General features: G+C 42.5%; 1 protein-coding gene across 2 annotated transcripts; it reads left to right on the forward strand.

Moving 5' to 3' along the window:
* Positions 1 to 232: 232 nt before the first annotated feature.
* On the forward strand, positions 233 to 7871 carry LOC139403108 (GTPase IMAP family member 9-like). 2 transcript variants are annotated; one of them, XM_071146818.1, is made up of 3 exons: positions 233 to 351; positions 5764 to 5838; positions 6159 to 7871. In XM_071146818.1, the coding sequence occupies exons 2-3, from the start codon at positions 5832 to 5834 to the stop codon at positions 7238 to 7240; spliced, it is 1089 nt and encodes a 362-aa protein (XP_071002919.1). In that variant the 5' UTR covers positions 233 to 351; positions 5764 to 5831; the 3' UTR covers positions 7241 to 7871. The 2 variants fall into 2 exon arrangements, with proteins under 2 accessions (XP_071002919.1, XP_071002920.1); XM_071146819.1 differs by lacking the exon at positions 233 to 351 and adding an exon at positions 958 to 1043.
* The last annotated feature ends 10560 nt before the right edge of the window (positions 7872 to 18431 follow it).

The following is an 18431-nucleotide window of genomic DNA, read 5'->3' on the forward strand; positions in this document are numbered from 1 at the left end:
CTGTGTCACTTTACTTGGACGAATAAAATGGTCGAGGTTCTGTCCGAAAAGATATGCAGGCATTGCATTGAATCAACCAAAGGTTGCGTGCCACATCTTCCAGATGGCACTATCATATGATGTGGTTAGCTGACATTAAATACCTATCCAAGCGTTGTAAGATATAGCTTTAGTCAGCTTGCGTCAGTAACATAGTCACCGCAGGAACTCAACACAGCATTTCCAAGAAATCACGTGACTGACTAGAAAGCAAAAACGTTCATACGAACCCAAACATTGCTATAAAACATTGGCTGCATCTCCAATTGTAGACATATGCCTCCAGATATCTAGCTCAAAAAGCAGGCAAAGGTAAGGACGACCATAAAGTTACTATTACAAGACAAGCCTGAAACACATTCCTGTTGCATGTTTTGATATTACAAATGGGTGTTCTTTCCAAATTGACATTCAAAAATGATCTGTGAAACTTTTACAAAGACTGCATATGCAATTTATTTTATACAAAGCATTCTATAATATGTTTATCGTAACGAGAGTAAGTAATGAATACATGTCATGTTATATGTCATGTTATAATTTTGACGCCTGCACTATAAAAGCTCTCTTACCATTTTAAAGCTAGAATCCTTCATTGAAACCATAACAATGCGTTCTCCCCACCCGTTATGCTAAAAAGCTAAGGACTGGGGCTGGATAGATTTAACCACTCAAATTCATAGACAGAGCTATAGACTGATATCAAATGTATAGTTTTATCCATGTATGTTTACAAATAGAATTAAACAAGTTTAGGCCGTAATTCAATCAGATCAAGGAGATAGCCGACAGCCGCATAGCTTATCTTTAGGCGGTGCCGTAGCTGCTCTTGTGATCATTGTCATGAAGCCACACCCTTCCCACTTGCATTAGATTAGATGATCAGCAACGCAGTTAAGCCAAAACCACGGCCGGTTATTCAGAGGGGTGTTTTATTACGCTCCCATTGGATAGCTAGCATTGTCTCACTCACGGGATCAGCGCAGAGACAGTGACCTTCCAAGGTAAGGACGGAAAGTGTACTTTAACAATTTGCTGCCTACCGTAATGCAGACCTATTATTATTTTATTATTATTATCATCATCATTATCATGTTAACATTTGCCCATGTATTTATTTTCAGAGTTTCAATGAATTGTAAAAATGTTTCAGAACTCTGCTATCAGCTAAGTTAACCTAGGCTCGGTATCGGAAGTTGTTATATTATCGTTAGTAGCATATGCTTAAATCTTTATTTCTCAAATGTTTTTTTGCGCTACGTGATATTCACTTCCGGACTTGGAGATCGCTCAAAGCGTGGTAGAACGCTACTCTGAATAACGGGGTGTGGTTTTGTCTTAACTGCGTTGGGGAAAAGAAAGACGCTGTTCAGACGAGAACATGTAGGCTATAAATAAATAATGACGTTGAAATTGAAAATCAGTCAATGAAACAAATATGTATATCTGCCTAATCGAGGTGTGGATTACATACCACATTCCAGTGATCGAATTGAGAAAAAAGGCTGCAGGTATTTATTTAACGGACTCCGTGCAGCTAATGGCAATGTCCCCAAGGAGCGGATTTAGTCCGGAGAAGTAACACTCCAAAAAGTAATTAATAAACCTTTTTCATTTCCATATGTACTAGGAAGCTTAGTTTATTTCTTCGGCTTCAGGAATGTGACTGAAAAAGTGGAGAAAAAAAAGTTACTGATTGAAAGTATAACGGGACATCTGTGAAAAATTAGAGGAGCTTACTAAGGTCTTCAAAAACTCATATTAGACCGGGAGCCTACCGGGAGCCTAATGCATTATGTCCCTTGCGCTGCTGGTTCACCAGTATGAAGAAAATTGCAAACAGCTTTTTTTGTTCCAGCCCTCAAGAACTGTTGTCTGCTAAAGATGATAATCCGTTTCCATCTGCCAATTTATGTCAATTTATGGGTAGTATCCAGACGATTTGTCCACAGAGCTTCCTATACTCTATTTCAGTAAGGTGTTGATGCCGGTACTAAGAAGAATGAGAGGCTCAATTAAATATGTTACAGAACTGCTGTATTTGAAGCACAACTCCCTTCTTCCCAGTTTCCCTGACGTTGCTATGGCAATATAGCTGTATTTAACTTCCCTGTAACTGCTGCTTCTGCAGACAGATCCTTTTCTACACCAAAACTCAGAACTACCTAAGAAGTACAATGTCTCAAGAAATACTGTCTGGGTTGGCAGACTTCAGGACACCAGGGGAGTCTCAAATTTAATTTGATTTAATTTACCTTGAATTTTGCAGCCTATTTGTTTGTTTATCTGTTAGCCAGATAAAATCTTGCTACTGTTATAGCCTCGCTACTGTATATAGCCTCGCTAATGTTATTTTTCCCTGTCTTTTTACTGTTGTTTTTATTTCTTTACTTACCCATTGTTCACCTAATACCTTTTTTGCACAGTTGGTTATAGCATGTAAATAAGCATTTCACTGTAAGGTCTACCTACACTGTTGTATTCGGCACCCGTGACAAATAAACTGATTTGAGTTCAACATTAAAGTGGCTGAATTTATCTTCAAGCCGACAACTTGTCATTGTTAAGCTATTAGAGTACCTTTTTATAAAATGTTTATACATATCAGCTACAGTTGAATTCGTAAGTTTACATACACTTAGGTTGGTCGGCCGATTAATTAGGGCCGATTTCAAGTTTTCATAACAATCGGAAATCGGTATTTTTGGAAACCGATTATTATTATTTTTTTCTACCTTTATTTAACTAGGCAAGTCAGTTAAGAACACATTCTTAATTTCAATGACGGCCTAGGAACGATGGGTTAACTGCCTTGTTCAGGGGCAGAATGACAGATTTTTACCTTGTCCGCTCGGGGATTAGTTTTTGTAACCTTCCTGTTACTAGTCCAACGCTCTAACCACCTGCCTTACATTGCACTCCACGAGGAGCCTGCGTAGCAGTCTGACTACCTGTTACGCGAGGGCAGCAAGAAGCAAAGATAAGTTGCTAGCTAGCATTAAACTTATAAAAAAACAATCAATCTTCACATAATCACTAGTTAACTACACATGGTTGATGATATTACTCGTTTATCTAGCGTGTCCTGCGTTGCAAATAATCGATGCGGTGCCTGTTAAAAGGAACCACCAGCTTTCATATGTTCTCATGTTCTGAGCAAGGAACTGAAACGTTAGCTTTCTTAACATGGCACATATTGCACTTTTACTTTCTTCTCCAACACTTTGTTTTTGCATTATTTAAACCAAATGTAACTTTTCATTATTTATTTGAGGCTAAATAGATTTTATTGATGTATTATATTAAGTTAAAATACGTGTTAATTCAGTATTGTTGTAATTGTCATTATTACAAATAAATACATAAGAAAAATCGTCATCGGCTTTTTTTTGGTCTTCCAATAATCGATATTGGTGTTGAAAAATCATAATCGGTCGACCTCTATTGGAGTCATTAAAACTAGTTTTTCAACCACTCCACAAATTTCTTGTTAACAAACTATAGTTTTGGCAAGTCGGTTAGTACATCTACTTTGTGCATGACACGTAATTTTCCCCAAAATTGTTTACAGACCGATTATTTCACTGTATCACAATTTCAGTGGGTCAGAAGTTTACATACACTAAATTGACTGTGCCTTTAAACAGCTTGGACAATTCCAGACAATTATGTCATGGCTTCTGATGGGCTAATTGACATAATTTGAGTCAATTGGAGGTGTACCTGTGGATGTATTTCAAGGCCTACCTTCAAACTCAGTGCTTCTTTTGCTTGACATCATGGGAAAATCTAAAGAAATCCCCCAAGACCTCATAAAAAAAAATTGTAGACCACAAGTCTGGTTCATCCTTGGGAGCAATTTCCAAATGCCTGAAGGTACTACGTCCATCTGTGCAAACAATAGTACGCAAGTATAAACACCATGGGACCACGCAGCCGCCATACCGCTCAGGAAGGAGACACATTCTGTCTCCTATAGATTAACGTACTTTGGTGCGAAAAGTGCAAATCAATCCCAGAACAACAGCGAAGGACCTTGTGAAGATGCTGGAGGAAACCGGTACAAAAATATGTATATCCACAGTAAAACGAGTCTTATATTGACGTAACCTGAAAGGCCGCTCAGCAAGGAAGAAGCCACTGCTCCAAAACCGAAATAAATCATTCTCTCTACTATTATTCTATTCTGACATTTCACATTCTTAAAATAAAATGGTGATCCTAACTGACCTAAGACAGGGAATTTTTACTTGGAATAAATTTCAGGAATTGAGAAAAACTTAGCCAAATACATTTAAACTAAGGTGTATGTAAACTTCCGACTTCAACTGTACATTTGGAAACTACGTTCACCGTAGCTAGAATATTTAGCACCCTAACAACCGCTCATTTGGATTAGAAATACAACATTCATTTACACTTAGATGTCTTTCTCTGTCATCTCTGTTGAAACCACTAGATCCGTCTATGGGGAGTAGTTAGTCTCTGGTTGTCCACAGAGGTCACAATGACCTTAGTTGTAGGCCTCTTTGCTTGGAGTGTTCTTAGAATGGATACCACAGGTGTCACCCATGGTGGTGAGAGGGATCTGTTCTTCCCTCTCGTCTTTGGTCAAATTGTCCCAGACTACTTTACATACCCATCTGCAGAGTGTAAATGTTTGGTCTTTACCTCTTCACTCGTCAAGAGTTTTACAATTTTCTGGTCTTGTAGTTTTAACCATTTCAATGTGTGGACCACGTCCTCACCTTCTCAATTCTCTATTTAAATTCTCAGCTAGTCCTTTTAAGCACACTGGCCTGAATGGCGGTTCCATCATGTTGACATGAGCTCTGAGATCACTTGGGCGTGGCTACTGACTGGGCTGACTGAAAAAAAACTATTCTCATTTAGAAGGCTAAAATCACATTGCTATCTTTTCCAAAATAGTTTCATATGTAATACAGTTATCAACATTTAGATGTAAATCTGATATTAGTGAACGCTCTTAAAGTTAGTGCTTCCATTATTAAGTCTTTCTGATCATTTTAATAACGTCACAAAATAGACATGAATTTCTCATATTCCATCTGTGATCATTGAAATATATTGTCCCGGTGTCCATTGCTTGATGTTGAAGTTTTTTGTGCAACGCCCAGACATTCCATTCTCAATTTTACAACCGGCTGTTATTAAGTCATAAAACCGGCCCTGTAAGAGAGAGAGAGTTTGGCTGTCAGACATTGGCCTAGCTGATCCGGCACCTTTGATCCTCACCAAGGAGAGTGTCATGACACTTGTGAAGGGCATCTTTACGATGAAGACATACTCTTGTGTGTGCCTCTTCCTGGTCACATTGTGGCATTGATTTCAGAGAGCCCTTTGAGAGCACAAACTCAATTGTAGCATAGATCTCTTTTCCATTTTCAGATTTATTGGCAAACACCTTCTGTGTCAACATTTTGCAAAGCTCCTGTTTGTTATTAGGGTTTCTGAGGAAGTATTAGAACGTACATGGACGTTGGTTGTCTCCCCATCTGTAGTCTTTTAGACTACTTTGTGGGTAGGCAAAGAATGGACAATGACAGCTCCGTCAATTGTGTTTCCTTTATTTAGGCAGTTATTGTTAATTTGCTTAGAGTTTATACTTTATAGACGAAAAATATTAGTCTAAGAAGCAATGTGAGACTGAAAATGTAGATTTAGCAGTTCTGTAAGATCAACAGTGTAATTTTTATCCAACAGAGACCCAAATTTCTCTGGTTGGGAACAATAGACCTGGGAAGACCTTGACAGCATTCCAAAACCCTAACATGACTGGTGAGTACTTCGTCTTCATTTCACTGTATGTAGGCTACAAGACAGTGATGGGCACGGATTTATCTTTTTTTTTTTTATGGGTTTGCACAAAATAATTATATTTTCAGTAATTAATACATTTTCATAAATTATATGTAGGATTACATGTAGCTTAATTTATAGATAATGTAATTGTTAATTTGCTTACAGTCCATATTCTACAGACCAATGTCTAAGAATCTAGAAACTGATCATATTCAGTAGCTATTCTGTATGATGACCAAACAGAAAGAACATCAGACTTCTTTCTACAGTAACAACATCTCCTTCTTATCCAACAGAACAAAATAAAGAGGTCCGTATTGTTCTGGTTGGAAAGACTGGAGCTGGGAAGAGCGCAACAGGAAACACCATCCTGGGGACAAAAGCTTTTAAATCAAAAATGTCCTCTATTTCTGTGACATCAACATGTGAAAAGAAAAGAGGAGAGGTGGGAGGGCAACATGTAGCTGTCATCGACACACCAGGCTTGTTTGACACCAAGTTAACACAGGAGGAGGCACTGAAAGAGATCTCACAGTGCCTGCTTTTCTCTGCTCCTGGTCCCCATGTGTTCCTGGTTGTGATCAAGCTGGGAAGATTCACTGAAGAGGAACAGAAAACTGTGGAGATGATTCAGACATTATTTGGGGATGAAGCATCCAGATACACCATGGTTCTCTTCACACATGGAGAGAGTCTTGATGATGACGACGTTGTAACAATTGAAGATTATTTGCTTGAAAATCCACATCTTCAGTGTTTGATTGCCAAATGTAATGGAGAGTATCAGGTCTTCAACAACAAAGATAAGAATTGCTCCCAGGTCACTGAGCTGCTTGAGAAGATAAACAAGATGGTGAAGATGAATGGAGGAAGCCACTACACCACTGAGATGTTCCAGGAGGCTGAGAGAGCGATTGAAGAGGAGAAGAACAGGATCCTGAAAGAGAATGAAGAGAAGATACGCAGAGAGGAGGAGAAACTGAAGATGGAAAAAATTAAAATAAAAGCTCTGGAGAAAGTTCTTAAAGAGGAGAATGAGAGGATCCTGAGAAAGAACAAAGAGCAACAACTCAGATATGAGGAGAAACTGGGGGAAATGAAAATAGAAGCTCGGGAGGAAGCAATTAAAAAGGAGAAAGAGAGGGTCCTGAAAGAGTACGAAGAGCAGAGACTCCGAGAAGAGGAACTGACAGTGGTATCATCCAGAATGTTTGCTGTGGGGGAAGAAATAAAGACGCTGCCAGAAAAACATGAAAGAGAGGCTAGAGATGAAGCTGAACAATTTTCAATTTTCAAATATTTGGATTTCAGTGGAATGTTGGCCCCCGTCTTGAATAAGTCGCTCAGCTACATCAGAAGCAAATGTAATATACAATGAAAATGTGAAACAGCGGTGTACCATCTAACATTGCTTTACTCTACTGATTAACTTGCTTAGATATTCAACTAACTAGCTATTGATAAATCTAGCTAGCTAGCTATTGATAAAGATCTGTACATTTTCGGACTTTTTTTTTCTTAGTGTCTCTTCATCTTGCCTGTTCCAGTTCGATATTGTAATGTGGGGTGTCCTCAGAAATTACCTTTTAGATTAGGCCTATATCATGTCATGTGCCATACATCTTCTAAATGCAGGCGGTTGTGGCAATTACATTGACTTCTAATGTAGAGACTCCGAGTTAGAAAATGGTATTTCATACACTGCAGTTGAGAAACAATAAGAAAATGATTCTGCTTTGAAAGCTGATAAACTTCTACCCCCATTTTTGAAAATGGCCCATGAATGTTTTGGTACACCAACTGGAGAACTCTTCTTTGTCTACACCCAGCCAGCATTGTTCACACCCTCTTAGGCCTTAGACCTACCCATCTCTTTAAGGATTCCTGTGAGGCCATTTGCTAAACAGAGTGTTTAGTTATTAAACAACCAAAGATTTCAAGACTGAAAGCGGTGAAAGTAGTAGCTTACAACATCGGAAAACTCCAGGTAAAAATAAATGTTATCTAGGCCTTGGCTTAGTCATGTTGTTCTTCACATTACCATCTCTGGTAAACACACACTATATCAAACTATATCAACTAAAATCAACATTTATTTGTCACATGCACAGGATACAGAAGGTGTAAACAGTTCAGTGAAATTGATACTTGCAGAGTGGAGTCTTTTGTTTAGACATTAGACAACAATTAATCATAATCCCAACTCATACCATTAATCTGTAGCTAAAGATAACCTACTAGGTTCAATGTTATGTAGCTAGCTAACATTAGGCTATAACTAGCATTGCAGAGATTTGAGATATTAATAATATTGCTACACACTTCATACACGTAACGTTAGCTAGCGAACCAGCCAGCTAACGTCAACTAGCTAACAGTACACATTAACTTGCAATAAAGACAACTTTCTGACAAAATTTGAAATGTATAATATCTGAAAATGTAGCTAGACTCTTACCCTTATACATGGATGAATGATTCTCCCTCTGCCATGGTTGCCCTTAGATTGAAGACGTAATGCTGAGATGGGTGTTTTATACAACAACCTCCTGTGTCTTCTTCTTCTGTATGTTTTATGGCAGACTACAGCCCAAAAAGGTGTGTTACCGCCACCAACTGGACAGGGTTGAAAACACCAAGGTAAAAATAAAACCCATGTGATAGGGAAAACGAACTTTATCCACCCAATATAAAACAATAAAAAAACACATTGACAACCAAAACCCCAAAACTCCCACTTCTTCCTTCAAATGTCCATATCTCCATTCTCAGGGTCTATGACCTGAGAGGATGGTATGGCTTGTGACAATACTCCTTGCAATTCCTCCGCCAATAAGTCTTTCAGTCCTATATCCACCTTAGCAGTGCCATTAATCACCATAGCTAAAACGACCACATAGTCCACCTTCTTAACTTTAACATATTTGGGTACTGCTGTTGAACTGCAAACCCTGCAGCCTTCAGTGAAGGCCTATTCAACACCATGGACTCTTCGGGAGCACCATTCGAACCCTTAACTCTTCTAACAGCCACTGCATATGACATTCTCTGGACAGCCCTGACATTTGCCATCCCATTCTCTTTCACCCTTGTTGGGCTTTCCAAAGACGTGGCTTCATGGTTCCCACCACAATTGCAACATGTCACATTTGCATCACATTTAAAACACATGATATGATCTTTTCCACAACTTGAACATCTCGGCTTCTCCCTTCTGAAAACACATGACCAAAACCTTTAAAATGATCACATTGCATTGGAACAATTAACAAACGACTCATTAATAAACCAAACCATACTCATTAACAAACCAAACCATACTCATTAATAAACCAAACCATACTCATTAACAAACCAAACTCATTAATAAACCAAACCATACTCATTAATAAACCAAACCATACTCATTATCAAACCAAACCATACTCATTAACAAACCAAACTCATTAACAAACTAAACCATACTCATTAACAAACCAAACCATACTCATTAACAAACCAAACCATACTCATTAATAAACCAAACCATACTCATTAATAAACCAAACCATACTCATTAATAAACCAAACCATACTCATTAATAAACCAAACCATACTCATTAACAAACCAAACCATACTCATTAATAAACCAAACCATACTCATTAATAAACCAAACCATACTCATTAACAAACCAAACCATACTCATTAACACACCAAACCATACTCATTAACACACCAAACCATACTCATTAACAAACCAAACCATACTCATTAACAAACCAAACCATACTCATTAACACACCAAACCATACTCATTAACAAACCAAACCATACTCATTAACACACCAAACCATACTCATTAACAAACCAAACCATACTCATTAATAAACCAAACCATACTCATTAACAAACCAAACCATACTCATTAACACACCAAACCATACTCATTAATACACCAAACCATACTCATTAACAAACCAAACCATACTCATTACCAAACCATACTCCTACAAGATAAGAAGGAATATTCTCACCACTGTATGCTACTTTGCTCCCTTATTCCTTTGGACAATATTCCATGATTCAACCGCCATTATATTCACGCTCCACATCAATGTCCACTTCCGCCATCTTTTAGCTAACTGTGTTATCTTTTCGAATCTCTCCGCATTTGGAAATAATCTCTCTGCTTCCACAGGGCATTCCACTGATTTCAAAACTCTGTCAACTTCTTCCGTGACAAAAACACTATTAATTGCCGTTTCTTCTGATGACAGTGATGACAGTGTCTGGTGGAATTAAAATGTTTTTATCTAAATCCGGTAAATCTTCATTGTCTGATTCCGAGAGGCAGCATTGCATGATGGTCCTCCAGAAAGTAGTCCACAAATTGTTACGTTCTGACCATAGTTCTGTTATTTTATTATTTGTTTTAGTATGGTCAGGGCGTGAGTTGGGGTGGGTAGTCTATGTTTGTCTTTCTGTGTTGGTTTTTGTGTTCAGCCTAGTATGGTTCTCAATCAGAGGCAGGTGTCGTTAGTTGTCTCTGATTGAGAATCATACTTAGGTAGCCTGGGTTTCACTGTTGGTTTGTGGGTGTTTGTTTCCGTGTGAGTGTTTGTCGCCACATGGTACTGGTTCGGTTTTCATCACATCGTTTAAGGTTTTGTATTTCAGTGTTCAGTTCGTAAATCGTCATGAACACTTACCACGCTGCATCTTGGTCCGATCCTTACTCCTCTTCAGACGAAGAGGAAGAATGCCGTTACACAAATACTGAACAGCTCATGTTATAAACAGAAGCGTGCTACATGGCAGACCAATCCAAACTCATCTCTTAGCAAGTTGAGGTGACTAAACTGCTTGGAGTAACCCTGTATTGCAAACTTTCATGGTCAAAACATATTGATACAACAGTAGCTAAGATGGGGAGAAGTCTGTCCATAATAAAGAGCTGCTCTGCCTTTTTAACATCACTATCAACAAGGCAGGTCCTGCAGGCCCTAGTTGTGTCGCACCTGATCAGTTGTGTGGTCAGCTGCCACAAAGAGGGACTTAGGAAAATTACAATTAGCTCAGAACACGGCAGCACGGCTGGCCCTTAAAAGTACACGAGGAGCTAACATTAATGATATGCATGTCAATCTCTCATGGCTCAAAGTGGAAGAGAGGTCTCTTCACAATCCCCAAGTCCTGAACAAACTATGGGAGGCGCACGAAACTACATAGAGCCAAGACTACATGGAACTTTATTCCACATCAGTTAACTGATACAAGTGTTAGAATCAGATTGTTTTTTAAAACAGGTAAAAATACACCTTATGGAACAGTGGGGACTGTTAAGAGACACACACACAGGTACAGACACACACATGTGCTCAAAAACGCTAGCACACACACTCTACACACACGTGTATTGTATTATTGTTGTATGGTGGTATTGTACATTTTGAATTGTAGATATGTAGTGGTGTAATAATGTTATATGATGTACTGTTTTATCTTTGGTTTTATATGTAATGTAATTGACTTCATGTATTTGGACCCCAGGAAGAGTAGCTGCTGCCTTGGCAACAGCTAATGGGGATCCCTAATAAATACATATACAAATGTCCAGCCCATCCTTTGTCTCAGCCAATCATTGCTTTAAAAAATGAAAAAAGATCAAAACAGTCAAATGCCTCTGCTGTTAAGTAGTGACGTGGGACATACACCTAGCTTCTTGAAACGGCTCACAGATGTATATTCTATAGCTTAGATTAAGCTCTATGACATTTTACCTGGCTTTGCTGTGTCTGTGATTGTTTCCATTTATGTCAACAGTAAACATGATAATTTAAGACAAAATAAAGTATTACATTAAATATATGTTTTATTCAATGAGGACATTCTCTTTAAATAACACTAATTATCATAACAGTTTATTAAAGTTGGTAATTCCCAATGAGGATACTACCAGCAACAACGCTAATCAGAAGTGTCTTGTATGTAGAGGAAGGGTTCTAGTAGAAACAGAGCCCCTGTCCAGAAACAACCCCTAACTAGCCCCTTCCTATAGGCACTGGTGGAGATCTGAGAGGGTTGGACAGGTTTAAGCAATATGGTGAAATTCCGCCTAGCCTATCAGAGTGTAAGGTGGCGCTATCACTATATTGATTAAATCTATCAAATCTATTCCATCTAGCAACAGACCAAACAACATCCCAACCAGCAGAAGGGTTTAGTAGTTAGCTAAATATGTGATTTTAGAGCAGCTTTCATGCATTGGCATTTTACATAAAATATGTTTTAATCAACAAGGTTCTCAGTCTTAAAAATAAAAAACATCTTCATGCATTGCTTTACACTCCCTGACTCGGTCGTTCCATTGACATTTGGGTCAGTGTGCGTACCATTGTCATTATGACATCCTCAATATGTGACAGAACAGTGGCATTATTTGGATGGATGCATACAGTAAATCTGTAAATCATGCTGTTTAAACAGTGCAGTAATAAGGAGACTCTCAGCACAGTTGAGTGAGACCGGCTACGGCCCAATAATCTGGTTTCTCTTTACTCCTTTCCTACATGTCACTGGCTAGATGAACTGGTTAGAACTGGTTATAAATGTTAACAGCTATAGCCATATAGTCATAAACCTTTTTAAGTCCCCTCATATCAGTTCATATGATATGAATATGGCCTTGACCTTTTCCTGAACAAATGACCTGACTAGGAAAACCTCCAGGTCTATAACTAAGGCCTGGAGCTTTCCCTGGTCTGATCATGTATAGCTTCTCCTAGAATGAAAGGGTATGAGGAAAGGAAGCCATATAACAGTATTGAGCCACAGTGGCCTGGTCTGTCTGGGTCCTCCAGGCCAGAAGAGGGAGAGAAAAACACCTTAAGCTCTGGATACGACAGACAACGTGGAATCCCATTCCCTATAAAAGTGCACTTTTGGCCAGGTCCAATGGGGCTTGCAGGCCTATGAAAATAAGAGCTCAGTGATTATCATCAATTGTTTAATAAAAAAACATAGTAAAGATGATGTACACCTCAATCACTTTATATACATTTGTTATACTCTGTTCTCTAATCGCACACACAGGTACGGGGAAAAGACGAATGAACCGTTAACATTTCAAAACTGACATCAGGGGACAAACTACAGTCATTCAGTCACACACATACTCTCTCTATCACTATCTCTCTCTCTCTCTCTCTCTCTATCACTATCTCTCTATCACTATCTCTCTATCACTATCTCTCTCTCTCTCTGTTACGGTGCGTGAATGAGGACCCAAAAGCGAATTAACGTAAACAGAGCTTCTTTAATAACAAAACAAAACGTAGGCTCAGATGGACCGGCAGGTTCCGACAGGACAGGACAAGGTTGCAGCAAACATGACGATAGTCTGGTTCAGGCATGAACAACACAAACAAGAATCCGACAAGGACAGGAGCAGGAACAGAGAGAGATATAGAGACCTAATCAGAGGGAAAAAGGGAACAGGTGGGAAAAGGGGTGACGAGGTAGTTAGGAGGAGACAAGGCACAGCTGGGGAAAAGAGGGGGAGAAAAGGTAACCTAACAACGACCAGCAGAGGGAGACAGGGTGAAGGGAAAGGACAGAAACAAGACACAACATGACAGTACATGACAGTACCCCCCCACTCACCGAGCGCCTCCTGGCGCACTCGAGGAGGAAACCTGGCGGCAACGGAGGAAATCATCGATCAGCGCACGGTCCAGCACGTCCCGAGAGGGAACCCAACTCCTCTCCTCAGGACCGTACCCCTCCCAATCTACTAGGTACTGATGACCACGGCCCCGAGGACGCATGTCCAAAATCCTACGGACCCTGTAGATGGGTGCGCCCTCGACAAGGATGGGGGGACAAGAAGAAGTCGAACTGCGACAGGATTAATGACCTGAGAAATACGGAACGGACCAATGAACCGCGGGGTCAACTTGCGAGAAGTGGTCTTAAGGGGAAGGTTCTGAGTGGAGAGCCAAACTCTCTGACCGCGACAATATCTAGGACTCTTAGTTCTACGCTTATTAGCAGCCCTCACAGTCTGCGCCCTATAACGGCAAAGTGCAGACCTGACCCTCTTCCAGGTGCGCTCGCAACGTTGGACAAAAGCCTGAGCGGAGGGGACGCTGGACTCGGCGAACTGAGATGAGAACAGCGGAGGCTGGTACCCGAGGCTACTCTGAAAAGGAGATAGCCCGGTCGCAGACGAAGGAAGCGAGTTGTGGGCGTATTCTGCCCAGGGGAGCTGTTCTGACCAAGACGCAGGGTTGCGAAAAGAAAGACTGCGTAAGATGCGACCAATAGTCTGATTGGCCCGTTCTGCTTGACCGTTAGACTGGGGGTGAAAGCCGGAAGAGAGACTGACGGAAGCCCCAATCAAACGGCAAAACTCCCTCCAAAATTGAGACGTGAATTGCGGACCTCTGTCCGAAACGACGTCTGACGGAAGGCCATGAATTCTGAAAACATTCTCGATGATGATTTGTGCCGTCTCTTTAGCAGAAGGAAGCTTAGCAAGGGGAATAAAATGAGCCGCCTTAGAGAACCTGTCGACAACCGTAAGAATAACAGTCTTCCCCGCTGACGAAGGCAGTCCGGTGACAAAATCTAAGGCGATGTGAGACCACGGTCGAGAGGGAATGGGAAGCGGCCTGAGACGGCCGGCAGGAGGAGAGTTACCGGACTTAGTCTGCGCGCAGACCGAACAAGCAGCCACGAAGCGACGCGTGTCATGCTCCCGGGTGGGCCACCAAAAGCGCTGGCGAATGGAAGCAAGCGTACCCCGAACGCCAGGGTGGCCGGCTAACTTGGCAGAGTGAGCCCACTGAAGAACGGCCAGACGAGTAGGAACGGGAACGAAAAGAAGGTTCCTGGGACAAGCGCGCGGCGACGGAGTTTGAGTGAGTGCTTGCTTTACCTGCCTCTCAATTCCCCAGACAGTCAACCCGACAACACGCCCCTCAGGGAGAATCCCCTCGGGGTCAGTGGAGGCTACTGAAGAACTGAAGAGACGAGATAAAGCATCAGGCTTGGTGTTCTTAGAGCCCGGACGATAAGAAATCACGAACTCGAAACGAGCGAAAAACAGCGCCCAGCGCGCCTGACGCGCATTAAGTCGTTTGGCAGAACGGATGTACTCAAGGTTCCTATGGTCAGTCCAAACGACAAAAGGAACGGTCGCCCCCTCCAACCACTGTCGCCATTCGCCTAGGGCTAAGCGGATGGCGAGCAGTTCGCGGTTTCCCACATCATAGTTACGTTCCGACGGCGACAGGCGATGAGAAAAATACGCGCAAGGGTGGACCTTGTCGTCAGAGAAGGAGCGCTGAGAAAGAATGGCTCCCACGCCCACCTCTGACGCGTCAACCTCGACAATGAACTGTCTAGAGACGTCAGGTGTAACAAGGATAGGTGCGGATGTAAAACGATTCTTGAGGAGATCAAAAGCTCCCTGGGCGGAAACGGACCACTTAAAGCACGTCTTGACAGAAGTAAGGGCTGTGAGAGGAGCTGCCACCTGACCGAAATTACGGATGAAACGACGATAGAAGTTCGCAAAGCCGAGAAAGCGCTGCAGCTCGACGCGTGACTTAGGGACGGGCCAATCAATGACAGCTTGGACCTTAGCGGGATCCATCTTAATGCCTTCAGCGGAAATAACAGAACCGAGAAATGTGACGGAGGAGGCATGAAAAGAGCACTTCTCAGCCTTCACAAAAAGACAATTCTCTAAAAGGCGCTGGAGGACACGTCGAACGTGCTGAACATGAATCTGGAGTGACGGTGAAAAAAATCAGGATATCGTCAAGGTAAATGAAAACAAAGATGTTCAGCATGTCTCTCAGGACATCATTGACTAATGCCTGAAAGACAGCTGGAGCGTTAGCGAGGCCGAAAGGAAGAACCCGGTATTCAAAGTGCCCTAACGGAGTGTTAAACGCCGTCTTCCACTCGTCCCCCTCCCTGATGCGCACGAGATGGTAAGCGTTACGAAGGTCCAACTTAGTGAAAAACCTGGCTCCCTGCAGGATCTCGAAGGCTGAAGACATAAGAGGAAGCGGATAACGATTCTTCACTGTTATGTCATTCAGCCCTCGATAATCTATGCAGGGGCGCAGGGACCCGTCCTTCTTCTTAACAAAAAAAAACCCCGCTCCGGCGGGAGAGGAGGAGGGGACTATGGTACCGGCGGCAAGAGCTACAGACAAATAATCTTCGAGAGCCTTACGTTCGGGAGCCGACAGAGAGTATAGTCTACCCCGGGGGGGAGTGGTTCCCGGAAGGAGATCAATACTACAATCATACGACCGGTGTGGAGGAAGAGAGGTGGCCCTGGACCGACTGAACACCGTGCGCAGATCGTGATATTCCTCCGGCACCCCTGTCAAATCACCAGGCTCCTCCTGTGAAGAAGAGACAGAGGAAACAGGAGGGATAGCAGACATTAAACATTTCACATGACAAGAGACGTTCCAGGAGAGGATAGAATTACTAGACCAATTAATGGAAGGATTATGACAAACTAGCCAGGGATGGCCCAAAACAACAGGTGTAAAAGGTGAACGAAAAATTAAAAAAGAAATGGTTTCGCTATGATTACCAGAAACAGTGAGGGTTAAAGGTAGCGTCTCACGCTGAATCCTGGGGAGAGGACTACCATCCAGGGCGAACAAGGCCGTGGACTCCCTTAACTGTCTGAGAGGAATGTCATGTTCCCGAGCCCAGGTCTCGTCCATAAAACAGCCCTCCGCCCCAGAGTCTATTAAGGCACTGCAGGAAGCTGACGAACCGGTCCAGCGTAGATGGACCGACAAGGTAGTGCAGGATCTTGAAGGAGAGACAGGAGTAGTAGCGCTCACCAGTAGCCCTCCGCTTACTGATGAGCTCTGGCTTTTACTGGACATGAAGTGACAAAATGACCAGCAGAACCGCAATAGAGACAGAGGCGGTTGGTGATTCTCCGTTCCCTCTCCTTAGTCGAGATGCGGATACCTCCCAGCTGCATAGGCTCAGCACCCGAGCCGGCAGAGGAAGATGGTAGTGATGCGGAGAGGGGGGCAACGGAGAACGCGAGCTCCTTTCCACGAGCTCGGTGACGAAGATCAACCCGTCGCTCAATGCGAATAGCGAGTTCAATCAAGGAATCCACGCTGGAAGGAACCTCCCGGGAGAGAATCTCATCCTTTACCTCTGCGCGGAGACCCTCCAGAAAACGAGCGAGCAAAGCCGGCTCGTTCCAGCCACTGGAGGCAGCAAGAGTGCGAAACTCAATAGAGTAGTCTGTTATGGATCGATTACCCTGACATAGGGAAGACAGGGCCCTGGAAGCCTCCTCCCCAAAAACAGATCGATCAAAAACCCGTATCATCTCCTCCTTAAAGTCCTGATACTGGTTAGTACACTCAGCCCTTGCCTCCCAGATTGCCGTGCCCCACTCACGAGCCCGTCCAGTAAGGAGAGATATGACGTAGGCGACACGAGCAGTGCTCCTGGAGTAAGTGTTGGGCTGGAGAGAAAACACAATATCACACTGGGTGAGGAACGAGCGGCATTCAGTGGGCTCCCCAGAGTAACACGGCGGGTTATTGATTCTGGGCTCCGGAGATTCGAAAGCCCTGGAAGTGGCCGGTGGATCGAGGCGGAGATGGTGAACCTGTTCTGTGAGGTTGGAGACTTGGGTGGCCAGGGTCTCAACGGCATGCCGAGCAGCAGACAATTCCTGCTTGTGTCTGCCTAGCATCGCTCCCTGGATCTCGACGGCTGAGTGGAGAGGATCCGAAGTCGCTGGGTCCATTCTTGGTCGGATTCTTCTGTTACGGTGCGTGAATGAGGACCCAAAAGCGAATTAACGTAAACAGAGCTTCTTAATAACAAAACAAAACGTAGGCTCAGATGGACCGGCAGGTTCCGACAGGACAGGACAAGGTTGCAGCAAACATGACGATAGTCTGGTTCAGGCATGAACAACACAAACAAGAATCCGACAAGGACAGGAGCAGGAACAGAGAGAGATATAGAGACCTAATCAGAGGGAAAAAGGGAACAGGTGGGAAAAGGGGTGACGAGGTAGTTAGGAGGAGACAAGGCACAGCTGGGGAAAAGAGGGGGAGAAAAGGTAACCTAACAACGACCAGCAGAGGGAGACAGGGTGAAGGGAAAGGACAGAAACAAGACACAACATGACAGTACATGACACTCTCTCTCTCTCTCTCTCTCTCTCTCTCTCTCTCTATCACTATCTCTCTCTCTCTCTCTCTCTCTCTCTATCACTATCTCTCTATCACTATCTCTCTATCACTATCTCTCTCTCTCTCTCTCTCTCTCTCTCTCTCTCTCTCTCTCTCTCTCTATCACTATCTCTCTCTCTCTCTCTCTCTCTCTCTCTCTCTCTCTCTCTCTCTCTCTCTCTCTCTCTCTCACACACAATCTCTCACTCTCTCTCTATCACTATCTCTCTCTCTCTCTCTCTCTCTCTCTCTCTCTCTCTCACACCATCTCTCACTCTCTCTCGCTCACACAGAACTTTGAGAGTTATAATCTGTACAATAAACAAGAATAATTGATT

This window comes from Oncorhynchus clarkii, unplaced genomic scaffold, assembly GCF_045791955.1.
Source record: "Oncorhynchus clarkii lewisi isolate Uvic-CL-2024 unplaced genomic scaffold, UVic_Ocla_1.0 unplaced_contig_5351_pilon_pilon, whole genome shotgun sequence".
NCBI classification, from domain to species: Eukaryota; Metazoa; Chordata; class Actinopteri; order Salmoniformes; family Salmonidae; genus Oncorhynchus; species Oncorhynchus clarkii.